Source organism: Phycodurus eques, chromosome 12 (genome assembly GCF_024500275.1).
Source record: "Phycodurus eques isolate BA_2022a chromosome 12, UOR_Pequ_1.1, whole genome shotgun sequence".
Lineage (NCBI taxonomy): Eukaryota > Metazoa > Chordata > Actinopteri > Syngnathiformes > Syngnathidae > Phycodurus > Phycodurus eques.
Genome location: NC_084536.1, coordinates 1,513,615 through 1,527,561, shown reverse-complemented (window position 1 = coordinate 1,527,561; position 13,947 = coordinate 1,513,615). Strand labels below are relative to the sequence as shown.

The window sequence follows — 13,947 nt, the reverse complement described above, 5'->3', positions numbered from 1 at the left end:
TCTCACAAGAGTGTTTTTTGTGCGCGATGTAGTTCCCTTCATCTTCCGTGTGAAACAGCTCGCGCTGGCAGATATCGCGTCCGCGGAAGGGATCATCTGGAAAAAGAAAGAGGAGGGGAAAAGTGAAAGTCAAAACAGTCTGCTTCTCATTACATTCTTAAACTGGTGAGTGAACTTTGCAGTTTGGCAGTTTTCCCCGTGGAACTCTTGGCCAGGACTGCGCCTGAGAGTCACAACTAATGAAAGGCACTCGATCGGGCCAGCCTGCTGCTTTTTCTCTCCACCTTGCGGATTCTCTGCCCTCCTTTTTTCTTCTTCTTCCTGCAACTGTCAGCGAAGGGAGAGTGGGAAAATTCCTTCGAGCTACTTTAACTCCGGGTTGACTGTGGGATCTAAACATGCACACTGAAGTTTGGGCGCAGCCCCTGCTAGTGCCGCTGATTCTAATTCTGCTCTCGAGTGCATTGCTACAGACTGTGAGGTGAGTTTCTTCACCGACTCCACATAGAGAAGTTTTTCATGTTTGTATTGGGCTGAACTGAGGCTGCTGTGGGGAAAGGAGGTGCAGAATTTGCTGGCAAAGACAACACAACATACAGTGCAGAAGAGTTGAAGAGGCTGCAAAGATGCTGTCTGCATTTGGACTTGAAACGCTTTCAGATTTGTCGGCTCCTTCACTTGGATTTGCGTTTAAAGACTTTGACCAAGAACATCCAGTTCAATTTAGACGTACGCATCCACAACGATACGTAATATCTGTTCCGTTGCATTCTGTAGCGAGTAATTCAAATTTGATTGCAATTAGTGTGAATGAAAACAAATTCTAATCATGAACTTAGATTGTATTTTACATCCAATTAAAATAAGAAGAAAAATACAACATGTTGTGGATTTTTTATTTCATTTTATTCCCATGATTTCAGATAAACAAATACAATGTACTGTACTTGTAAAATACCGAGTCATCCGACGCATTTTGCGTCATGTGTTATTGATATTTGTTTCGTGCGTGCCGCCACTCTTCACGCCACGGCAATTGAGATCGATTTCAGCAGGAATGTTGGTCAAATCGGTCCAATGTCCGCTGATGGACACTTCATTAGGCACACCTGCCATCGAGCGACAATGAATGGAACGCAGATTTCGTCTTCGATAATGATCACTTTTGAGAGGTATTGATTTAACAATATGATTGTGATTGCAATTTGGTTTCCAGTAGCATGTGATTGAAAGACTTGCTGCCATTAATCTCATCGAGATTGTATGGAAAGTTGTCCCTAATGTTGTGGCCGCCTCCGTGCTGAATGGAAAGTTTCCTGATTTGAGACCAAACTTGATATTTTGCTTCATCGAGGTGTTTTGTTGTTCAATACTGCCACACGCGCTTTTTCCATGGATTTCACCACTTTTTGTTAAACAAGCATAACAATGTGAGAGCTACAGTGGGTGTGACTCATTGATTAATGGCGGTCACGCACTGCTAAAAACAAAAGTCAAGTGGATGGAGGTGTCGTCCTGGCAACTGAAGGAGAACAAAGACTGGTAATTACGATGTTGGATGCACGTGACATTCAAAGGCGAGCAACGGGAGGAGAAACTCATCTTAAATCATCAGTCGACGGCTAGTTTGCCCGGAATATGAATTTTGCATTTTAAAGAGACCTTTTGGACAACTGTATACTTTTGTTGTGGCAACAGCTTTTCTCTTCTACTCCACAAACGTCCACAAAGCATGCTCGGTTGAGTTCTGTGCGGAAGAACTTGAGACCTGTCACCTCAAGCCTGGCTCACAGGCAGTGTAGTGCTTCACATATCCGACTTGTGCTGCTGGTGTGCCATAAAATCCCATGACCTCAGCTCGTGGTCCCTGGCAGTGTAGTGGTTCACATAGCTGACTTTTGCACCCGGTGTGCCATCAAATCCCTTGACCTCAGCTCGTGGTCACTGGCAGTGTAGTGGTTCACATTGGTGACTTGTGCAGCTGGTGTGGGATACTGTCAATTGCCATGACCGCAACCTTTGGTAATATAGCAGTCCACATAGTTAACGTTTTTCCAGCTGCTGTGGGCAGGATTTGCATGACCTCAACCCTTTGTTGCTGGTAGTGTAGTGGTTCGCATAAGTGTTTTGCATGCTCCCGAAAGGGTAAAGGATCTCAACCTTGGGTCACTAGCAGTGTAGTGTTTCACATAATTGACTTGTAGTGCTGGTGTGGAATAGATTCCCATGACCTCAACCTCTGGTCATTGGCAATGTAGCTGGCATTCATATAGCTGGCACGGGCTGGAGTCCAGCGACCTCAACACTAAGTCAGCGGCAGTGGCGTGGCCCACAACGCTGACTTTCTTTCTTCGTTTGGGAAATTCTACAGCTGAACTTTGCTCTCTCTCTCTTTTTTTTTTTTTTTTTTTTTAAATCAGCCAGACGACCGGCACGTGTCGACTGTCTGCCGAGTCGTCGCTGCGTCGGTGCCGGACGCCCGATGGCAACATCTGCAGCGCGAGGGGCAAGTGCGACTGCGGCGTGTGCGTGTGCCAGGCGTCAGATCCAGGAAAATTCTATGGGCCTCGCTGCCAGTGCCATGACTGGGTCTGTGCCACACACAATGAAAAAAATTGTAATGGTGCGTACACAAAGCGGGTGCTATGACATATGCAACACAAGCAGACGATTCACAAAAGGTGTCAAAAAACAAATAAAAGATATATCAACACTTTTTGCACACATACAGCAGTCTACAGTGCGTGCTTAAATAATATATGGACGCGGCTCCGCATACAGTACTACACAAAACTACACATATCTGTTGTTTTAGCAGTACGTACCGCAATGACCGTGCTGCATATAATCATTTGTTTTTGTTAGAATTCAAAATACAAAAAAAAAATACATGTAGTGCCGTATGTCTGTTCCTTTGTCCATCCATTTGTTAGTTAGCAGGATGCTCATTGGTCTATCTATACCAGTGACGCAGTGATAGGCAGAACAATGAAATGCTCTTCTGCTTGATGGCAGAATCTACAATTAGCCTGTTTATCGAACTGTCGCCTTTCATACAACAGAATAATTCCACTAATCAGGCACAGATTTCACGTGAAATCATTTAGGAGGAAATTGAGAAGCTAATCATTATTTTGGTTGGTGCGTCATGAGGTTTGTTTGTCTCAAATATGTACCGTACCTGTTTCGCGATTCAAAATTTGAATTGACGCGCAGATGTAAGGACCAATCAAAATCGGGATGTTGTATCACGTGAGCTTTCCCAACCAAAACATCATTTCTGGGTACACGTGAGATTCAGCTGGCCGCCACCTTACACATAAAGTCCATATAGTGCTACAGAAGATAAATAGATATATATATTGTGTGTTCCAATAATACTCACGTATATTTATAATGACATATGTACTTGTTGATGAAAAAGCAAAGCGTGAAGAATCTTTTGTCACAGAAATAGCCAGTTGCATTTATTGAAGTGGGCGACATCCACACATTTATTTCTTTATTTCTTCCTTGACATTCACGCCATGTTGTTGATGGTTCGATCATTTGTTTAAAAAAGGGTACGTTGTTTCCCGATAGTAATACCTGGGGTCGCAGTGCATAATTATATGTGAGCGGGTCCATTTTTCTGCGCTTGTCCAGTTCACTTTCGGCCGTGTCGCTAAGTGCGCGGCGGGCCTCGGACAACGGGAATGGACTGTTTAGGATTCGGGGTTAGGGGCAACAGTTTGATCGCGATTCATACAGCAAAATCCGAATCAGAAAATACATTGCTCTAACAAATGTGAAAAATCATAAGTGTTCATGGTCTACTTTCTCCTTCCTGGTTCATGCCGATAGATGGGAAGGATTAGCATTCCCGCTGCCAAACAATAGAAAGGAAACAATCAGTTTCGTGCTGAAAACGTAACTGCGGCGGAGTGCTCGCACTTGTCTGCTTCAGGCGAAGAGGTGTACCTATTGCAGTGACCTTTGACCCGGCTTTCTCAGACAGTAACTGGTTGGCGTTGAGTTGTTTAGGCCTGGATGTTTGTTCTCCATTTGTCCATTACCTGCATCCAGATGTCAAGGCGGAATGGGCGACGAGGTGCACTTTTGCTAAGAGCATCCGGTGTACAGTAATGGAATTCTGAAAAGAGGCGCGGGCGGCGGTTGCACGTGACGGCTCGGCGACTGATTTATTTGGGCAGACAAGACGGCTGCTGCGACGAGCTCATTACGCTTCGGCGGTCCCGACTTTTCGGCCCCCGATAACGGGCTTCCGCTCAGCCTGCGCCGCGTGGCGTCTGAGCAGGGATGGCGTTTCACACCTTGACGCACACTAAGACGCCGACATGCGAAGGATCTGGCGACAGCGCACCCGCCCAACCACATTCAAGTGCACAGAAGAGCAGCAGAACAAATATTGAAAGCATACCGAGCCAGCCTCCTTATATTTCTTTCCCCTATACAGTATGTGCTGCATTTCCCTTTTTAGAAATTGAGATACTCTTTTACATTCAAGTTTTTCTGTTTTTCCATGACGCAAAGTCGCTAAGTCGAGTTATTTTCTTCAGCGTGTTGAGTGGAGCGTACTTTCAAAGGCAGCGCTTTTGTTCCTTTCCTTGCTTTCAGTCTCAACTCCATACTATCCTGTTTCTTTAGACTTGCACCAAGTGCTTGGGGGCGTTTTGTTTTTTTTGTTATACAGTAAAAGCGGACACGGAGGGGGTGTTGCATACTGTATGGCATTCCTTCTCACCCAGAAGGAGCCATGTTCTTTTAAGGGAGGATTAGAGATGAAGAAATGGCATTCTATTCCCAGAAAAAAAAAGTCAGATGATGTCGTTACAGAAGTGCAGCCATAATCCTCTTTTCACCATTTTTTTCATTTTATTTAATTCATGTAAGGGCGCGCGTGTGCATGTGTGTGTGTGTTTCCGTCCTTTTTGTCTTCAATGAGAACTCATCCTTGGGAAATGTTCATTTTCACCAGTCAGAATGTTTGTTGGTGTCTTTTCATTTCATCTGAGGGCAAAAAGAGCGGAAGAGAAAATGGATGGATGGATTTATAAATACAGTAAACATAGTGTGAAATAAATAAGTCTGAGTCCAAACAATTTCAGAGATTGCACATAATATTTTTAACAACAGGTTTTTTTGCTCAGGTGTGTTCCCGGGTAAGATGCCATACATTCCATCTCGACATCCTTGACTGGTAGTAGAAGAGCAGAAAACATCCAACTATAAACAAAAGGGCTTTCATTTGGGTTGGGATTTGGATTCAATTAAAATGAACATTTAAGGCATACATACGTGTTTCTGTTTTGCGTTCTCTTTGGATTTTTTGCAATACTTATTCAAAAAGAACTCTACAATGGGTTTTAAGTGCAGATAATGTGGAAGGAGAAGAAGAAGAAGAAGAAGAAGAAGAAGGAGGAGCAGGAAAGAAACACAGGAAGTTGGGTGAAGTAAGAGGATGCTGGCCACACCATCATGTTGCCTTTACATTTTATTATTGACAGTGGTTAACCTTTTTTTTTTTTACACGTATCACCGTTAAGGAAAGACAAAGCGAATGTATTTATTTCGAGCATTTCATTCACGAGGTAACTCAACGTGCTTTACATGATGGAAAAGCATTTAAAAACGAAGTGTAGAAAAATAAAAGACAGCCCACTAAAATGACCAAAATTACAATGCGCAAAAATGCTCAGTCGTAAGCGTGAGACAAAAAGAATCATTTTCAACGTGGACTTAAAACCATCGACACTGTTAAGAATGTTGCAAAGTGAGATGCGTTTCGGTACGCCTTTGTCATTTAAGTTAACACAAGTTCTCTTGTTTTTACATCTTAATGTTATCTGTAGTTAATGTAAATGTAGTTTATATGATGTGACAGTTTAACCCTGTTTTTCAACTTAAGTTAACTATTTTGGCCGAAATCCGACTAAATTCTCTTGACAACGCACTCTAGCAGAGCAACATGATGCTGGCGTTGACCAACATCTGCTCACCAAATGTCCAAAAATCTCTTGTCGTATTCTGTCCTTTGTTGTTCTACTCCTCGTTCTCTTCATCTTCACATCTCTTGAGAATTTGAGCAGTTTTTGCAAGTCATTGGAAGGAAATTGTTTACAATATCATGTGGATAACTAACAGAGCAACTTTGGCTATTGAACATCTTTTTGTAATAACTTGTAGTGATGTGGCTCAACGTGGCACTGCCTTAAAAAAAAAAAAAAAAAAGGAAATCTCCCCCTTCTCCCTCCTGCTCGCTCAATAGCCACGTGAAGTCTGTTCCCCTCCTTTCCCAACTTTGAATCACCATGCTGAGGAGAGTATTTTTCCTCTGCTGTGTTTGGAACATATGTAATTTATGTATTTTTTTCTTACTCAAACATTTAGCATGCACTGGGAAGTCAAATCAATCATGATCAAACTTTACCAAAAACAATCTAATGAACAATTACCCATTTTATGATGCCTTTGACAGAAATAACACAAAAGCGTTACAAAACGAGCATGGGCTAACAACAGCTAGAATAGAGTGCACACGAGCCAGAGGATCCTAAAAATGTAGAGTCAGCCTGTTCCACTCCAGTCCTGTAAGTGGCAGTATGCACACAGCACTCGCGCATTTGCTAAGGCGTTAACTTCTGGTAAACGCATAGTGACAACAATGCCAGCGTCAAACTCCTCAAAGTTCACTCAGGATCTGCTGGAATTACTTAAGGTTATCGTGGATGGACCTTTAGCTTCAGTCACGGCAAAGCTATAAATAGGCTCAGTATCGGATTTAATGAGCCGTTCAGCGTTTCGCTGTACAGGTTCACGTGGATGTAGACTTGCGCGGCTTAATCTTTGAGACACACAACTCAACTGTACTTGTAGAGCACTTTAACAAAAAAAAAACAAAAAAAAAACACAGCAAAACAAAGTGCTGTGCATAAAGAGTCAACATGAATAGAATAGAATAGAATAGAATAGAATAGAATAGAATAGAATAGAATAGAATCCATCCATTTTCCTTAGCGCTTCTCCTCACACGGGTCGCCGGCTGCTGGAGCCTATCCCAGATATCTTCGGGCGGGAGGCGGCGTACACCCTGAACCGGTCGCTAGCCAATCGCGGGATAGAATAGAAAGTCTTGTCCTGTTGTTGTACGGTACAGATACAGCGAAATCGGGGGTTAGGAAAATACCGAATATTGAAATAATAATAATGAGAAAGTATAAACTACTGATATGAAATACAAAATATGGAGTAAACCTTACTTACCATGGATATTACTGTCTAAGGTTGGAGCAGTCATCAGTCCTATTGTTTTTGAATATTTGGATCAGTTACACGGGTTGTTTCTTTCCTTCAAATCCATATTGTATATTCATACATTTGTACTTTGGACGTTCGCTGTGCTGTGAGTCGCCTCGTGATTCCGGTGTGGGCCGCTGGGAGGAAAAACGCAACTCAAGTCTTGAGAGTTGAAAGTGTGCCGCAACGTCTTGTCTGTTTTGAAACTTAATAAGCCAAAAGGAGAGCGCTTCGTTTTGAGGGTGGCATGTACTAATATGGGTGTCTGCTGGTGACTTTTTTTTTTTGTAGTACCCCGTCAACATGAGATGAGTTCCTCTCGCGCCTTAACACCCACAAGGAGACGGGCAGAGCGATAATTAGTCACAGAAATGTGTGATCCGGCAAATTAAGCGGATATGTAATATCTACAGTGCAGAATTATGCAAGATGGTTGGTTTTTCACAGGCAGTTGGGTCAGTTAGCTGTCGAGGTGTGTCACACAAGTGAAGGAGAACCTCTTAGGTTTTGGTGAGGTTCAAGGATCGGCACAGAAATGGAAGAGTCCCCGCCACGAGAATCACAACGGAAGCGCCCCTTCTGTCTGTTTGCCATCTTCCCTGAACCAGGAAGTTGCCTACTAATGAACAATCTCACTTCCACATTTCAAGACATGCGCAAGAACTTTGGTGGCTCTTAAGGGGGGGGGAAATAAAATAAAAACAAATGTTTGGACAGAAAACTATGGGTCAGAGGGGGCAAATAATGACTCACTCGCTCCATGTGTAAGCAGTTACATGCACACAAGCAAACTTTCATGTTGCTATTGAGCTGCTCGAGGGCCCTAACTTTCATTTGTCTGATTCCCGAAGGTGTACGCGGCGATAATGAGGATAGATGGGCGACTGATGGACAGCCCTTGAAAAGGACACCGCATTTACATGATGAATGAATGGGGAGGATGATTGAGTGTGACGCGCGGGGCCCCTCGTCGCCAAATGCAAGCGGAGCAACATTTGTAATCCGCTGCCTGCTCGCCATCACAACAGTCTACCTGTTTTTTCTTTTCTTTTCTTTATTGCATTGTATTCGTTATAATAGTGAAACAGTGGCTTGACAGTGACTCAAGTGGCAAGACTAAATCCAATTCCTCTCACAATAGTGGAAAAAGATTGTGGATTTGCGTTTTTCAGTCTCCTTTCTGGTTCTGTGGCTTTAGCCCCCCTAAAATATTCTTAAGTCTTGAAATTGAAAAGAAATGTTTCAATTAAACACATTGAATTCTTAAATGTGTTTGAATGTATCTTGTAGCGAAGGAATTCCCAATGTTGTGCAACTGCTGACTTGATTGTGATTACATTGTTAACCCCTCTGTCAGTTTTGAGGCGCACCGTATTAAAAGGCGCAGTCTCAGTTGCGGGGTCTATTTCTGTATTTAACACACACATAAGGCGCACTTTTAAGTGCGCCTCATGGTCCTGAAAATACGGTAAATAAAAACAGAATACAATGATTTGCAAATCATGTTCAACCTATATTGAATTGAATACACTACAAAGACAAGATATTTAATATTCAAACTGATAAACTTTATTGTTTTTAGCTACTAGTCATTAACTTTGAATTTTATGGCTGCAATACGTTCCGAAAAAGCTGTTATGGACGCAAAGTTCAAAGCCAGCATCTGTGATGGTATGGGGCTGTGTTAGTGCCAAAGGCATGGGTAACTTATACATCTGTGCAGGCACCGTTCATGCTGAAAGGTACATACAGGTTTTGGAGAAGCATACGCTGCCATCCAAGCAATGTCTTTTTCATAGACACCCCTGCTTATTTCATCGAGACAATGCCAAACCACATTCTGCATGTGTTACAACAGCATGGCTTTGTAGTAAAAGAGTGCGGGTACTAGACGGGCCTGCACGCAGTCCAGACCCGTCTCCCATTGAAAATGCGTGGCGCTTTATGAAGCGTAAAATACGACAACGGAGACCCCGGACTGTTGAACGGCTGAAGCTGTACATCGAGCAAGAATGGGAAAGAATTCCACCTACAAAGCTTCAACAATTAGTGCCTTCAGTTCCCAAATGTTTATTGAATGTTGTTTGTTAAAAGAAAAGGTGATGTAACTCAGTGGTAAACATGAGCCTGTCCCAGCTTTTTGGGAACCTGTTGCAGCCATCAAATTCTAAGTTAATGATTAGTTGCTAAAAACAATAAAGTTTATCAATTTGAACATTAAATATCTTGTCTTTGTAGTGTCTTCCATTAAATATAGGTTGAACATGATTTGCAATTCATTGTATTCTGTTTTTATTTATGTTTAACACAACGTCCCAACTTCATGGGAATTGGGGATGTATATTAAAAAAACAAGTGCCTGCGTGGGTTTTCTCCGGGCACTCCGGTTTCCTCCCACATCCCAAAAACATGCATGGTAGGTTAATTGACAACTCTAAATTGCCCGTAGGTGCGAATGGTTGTTTGTTTGTATGTGCCCTGCAATTGGCTGGCAACCAGTTCGGGGTGTACCCCGCCTCCTACCCGATGATAGCCGGGATAGGCTCCAGCACACCCGCGAGCCGCGTGAGGAGAAGCGGCTCAAAAAATGGATGGACGGATGGACTGAAATAACACTACAAATCTAACGGTGACTTTTTACAGTTTTTAAATCTGTCCAAAAACGTTCAAATGCAATTACTCAGTCGTCATTAGCCGTGGGCTCGGCCCCCCACATCTGTCTATAAAACCTCGTGACGCCGTCACCAAGTAACAGAAATCAGCAAAATAAAACCTCTTCAGTTTGCTCTTGGCAGAGGTAATAAAATGTAAATGCTAATCATGTGCGCCCCCTCAACGTTTTTATGAAAACCCACAATAAGACACCCCACGTAGGGTGGGCTTCGCGGTCCATTTGTTTAAGCACAGCATCTTGCCGTGAATAAACAGCATGCAGCGTGCGGTGTTTCCCTCCAGATCACGGCTACTGCGACTGCGGGAAGTGCGAGTGTGACGACGGCTGGTTCGGAGAGGCCTGCCAATTCCAAGAGGAGTGCAACCTTTCGGCTAAGAAGAGCAGGGAGCAGTGCAGAAACCCGCAGGGGGTGCTGTGCTCCAATAGAGGTACGCACTTGCTCACTTTAACCATAAAGGAGTCATTCATGTTTGTTTTGGAATAAGCTGGAATGTTAAGGTGGAAAAGTTCAAGCCGCAACTGATCGCTGTGTTTATCCTCAAACGACTCGCCAGACAAACGTTTTTAATTGCATTCTTAATGGAATATTGATTTTCCATTTTTATTAACAAAACAGCAGGCAACAATTTAGTAGACGAAAGGTAATGCCCTAATTCGTAGAAAATGGACCACAATTGGGATGAATTGAAAAAGATTTATAATGATCGCAGCGAATGTCAAGAAAATAGTAAGCTAACTTACTACCTGGGGAAAAACTTAGTATTTGGGGGTAAATATAAAGTACCATATTTTCACGACCGTATTAAAAGGTGCAGTCTCAGTTACAGGGCCTATTTCTCCATTTAACACATACATAAGGCGCACCGTATTATTGGGCGCAGGCATGGTAAAACATATGCTAGCTTAAAACATACGATAGCATGCATGCACGCTAAAACAATGTTTTCAAAAAGGCGGCGGGAGCAAAACTGAGTTTGGTTGTACTTTATTGAAGTATTTCACAATGTACTCACGTTATTTTTTGATCAATGCTCATCCACAAATCCATCAAAGTCCTCGTCTTCTGTATCCGAGATGAACAGCTGGACAAGTTCTCCAACAAACACGCCGGGTTCCCGCTCGTCATTGTCGGAATCAGTCTCGTTGCCGCGGGGCTGTTCAGCAATGATGCCGGCTTTCGCGAATGCTCGGACAACAGTCAAAGCAGATTCCTTAGCCCAGGCATCCACAATCCATTCACATATGGTGGCGTAACTCGCCCGGCGTTACCTTCCAGTCTTAGTAAAGCTGTGTTCGCCATCTGTCTTCCGTCGCTCCCACGCCAGCTTTACCTTGTAATCCGCCGGAAGTTGCTGCGCCACGGTAGTCCTTGCCCGGATGGATAAATGGCGCCGTTTCATAAAACGAAAGCACCAAGACGGACCTCCTAGAAAATGTCCGATTTTCATTTCGTCTGCCAGCGTTATTGCCCTCAGTCGAATGGTGACTGCGGAGACGCTTCTCCCGGCTGTTCTTTGCTCATTAACCCATTGATCGAGTTGGTCTTCCAACTCGGGCCACCTCGCCTTGTTTCCGCGGAAACTCAGCTTCGTCTTCTTGACTTGGCGAAGTTCGTTTTCCTGCTTCCTCCACTTGCGAACCGTGGATTCGCTGATCTTGAATTCTCTCGCGGCTGCTCGATTCCCATGTTCCTCCGCGTAACTGATAGCTTCCAGTTTAAACTGTGCTTCGTAAGCGTGTCTCTTCGTAGGTGCAATTTACAGATTTTGGAACTCGGTGCACTCATAAGGTGTGCCGCATTATAAGGCGCCCCATCCATCTTGGAGAAAATTTAAGACTAATAAGTGCGCCTTATGGTTGTGAAAATACGGTAATTGATGCAATATGTCCACTATGTTTGCGTTGGTGAACATAGTCAAATACTGACACATTTTGGATATATATATATATCTTTTTAATGAGACAATTTTGAGGAAATTTTGTCAAAAAATGTAGCATTCATGGCCCAAAAAGTGTTTCCCATACATAATGCAGTGCGTCTGCTAAATGTATTGTGCATACATTCAAATGACCATTTTGATATGGAATGTATTTATTTATTTTTTGGGTGTAAAGGGACTTGCCACTGTGGCAGCTGCATGTGCAACAACAAGGACAACAAGAGCCTGGTGACGGGACGCTTCTGCGAGTGCGACGACAGCGAGTGTCTGGACGAGGACACCGGTGACGTTTGCGGAGGTCTGTGTCAAAGTTCCCACCTGAACAATGTCAAAGAAGTATGAGAGTAAAGTCGTTATTCCGAGATAAAAAGTCAAGCTCATCTGAAGTGTCTTGAAAAATATTGAAATTTGAGGAATGACCTGATGAGGTTGCTGCTTGTTGTTGTTGTGCTTCCAGGCCACGGCCAGTGTTACTGTGGCAACTGTTACTGTGCTGCTGGTTGGCATGGCGACAAATGTGAATTCCAGTGCGACATCAGCCCGTGGGAGAGCAAGCACAGATGCTCATCGCCAGACGGCAAAATCTGCAGCAACCGAGGTCTGTTCTACCGCTTTCGAGCCGCAGGGCAACTGCGGGGATTGTGGTAGATTGTAGTATTAGTTTTTTTCATTCATTTCATCAATTTCAGACGATACATTTTATGAAAATGCATTTACAGCAGACTTCAATTAACATGGTTCTTAATGTGAACAGGCACCATATAACAAAAAGCAATAAAATAAAAGAATAAAAGAAAATAGTATTTTTTACTCGGTTTACTTTACAGTAGTGGAGTAAGCACACTGTTGCAATCATTCCGGAATTCAAATGCCATTTTTAGTTTGATGTGGTTTTGTTTGGTCTTTTTTGTAGATTGTGCATTATTACAATTGCCCCTCTAATAAAAAGGACTTATGCCTGTCTTATGGAAATATGAAATTCATGACAGTAAAAACAAAATATATATATATATATATATATATATATATATATATATATATATATATATATATTTTAAATGAATGTTACCGGTTTTCATAAATCTATTTTAAAAAGCAGCACATTGAAAATAAGCATATGCTGAATTTTGTAAATTGTTACGCGAGAAATACTCCAAAGAAAGTCGTTGAGCGATAGATGTCCTCTCCCCATTTACTGACTGTGGTATAAAAACAAATGTACATGTATGGTTTTATAAAAATGAAAATAGCTAAATTAAGTCAATTTTACCCATAAAAGAGTACTCACAAAGGGCTTTACATGGTTAAAATATAGACGCATAAACATTTTACAGTTCATGCAGCTTATTACAAAAAAAGAGCAAATCAACACAATCAAGTCTTACTGGAATGCCTGCCAAAACAAATGTGTCTTTAACTGCTTTTTAAAGTGCAGAAGAGGGAGCTCTTATTAACACGAAAGTGTATTCCCCAATTCCACGTTCAGTTTTTAATCTTGCGTGAGGGTCAAAGACAGTCAGCGGACCTCAGTGACCTCACAGGACAATCGAACGACGCCAAAGCCACCAAGTCTGAGGAGTCTCACTTTTGCGTGACTGTCCACATTTTGTGACAAATTCTAAAATGAACATTAACTGGAGCCGGTATAAAAATGACAGAACGGGAATGATGTGGCTGAACCTATGGGATCGAGACGAAAGCCTTGCGGCGGTGTTCTGAACTAATTGGAGACGGTCTCGGGAAGTTTTGTTGAAACGGGTGAAGAGACAATTGCAATATGAGAGTTATGCGTTTAGAACAAAAAAGAATAATCATGAAATGATATATTAAAAAGAACAACGCATGTCTTGACAGTGCACTCAAGGTCCGTTGGTGAAAAATCTGCCATTCCTTAAGTAATCCATTGCGATTCCAGCAGCTGATTTTCTTTGAAAAATGAATTTTGGAAGACTACTGCACTGTATTTAGACAGAGCCCTTTTGCACATCTCCCATTTCTGCTTAAGTGAACAAGCGACTGCGTTCAGGGAGAAGTAGG

General features: G+C 42.6%; 1 protein-coding gene across 1 annotated transcript in view; it reads left to right on the top strand.

The window, feature by feature from the left end:
- The first annotated feature begins 208 nt into the window (after nt 1–208).
- Nucleotides 209–13,947, top strand: part of itgbl1 (integrin, beta-like 1) — a 25,149-nt gene continuing 11,410 nt past the window's right edge. Inside the window, exons 1-5 of the mRNA XM_061692336.1 lie at nt 209–481; nt 2,421–2,623; nt 10,252–10,398; nt 12,086–12,208; nt 12,368–12,508. Coding sequence (XP_061548320.1) covers nt 399–481; nt 2,421–2,623; nt 10,252–10,398; nt 12,086–12,208; nt 12,368–12,508 — 697 coding nt within the window. The 5' untranslated portion in view covers nt 209–398. The remainder of the gene's footprint in view (nt 482–2,420; nt 2,624–10,251; nt 10,399–12,085; nt 12,209–12,367; nt 12,509–13,947) is intronic.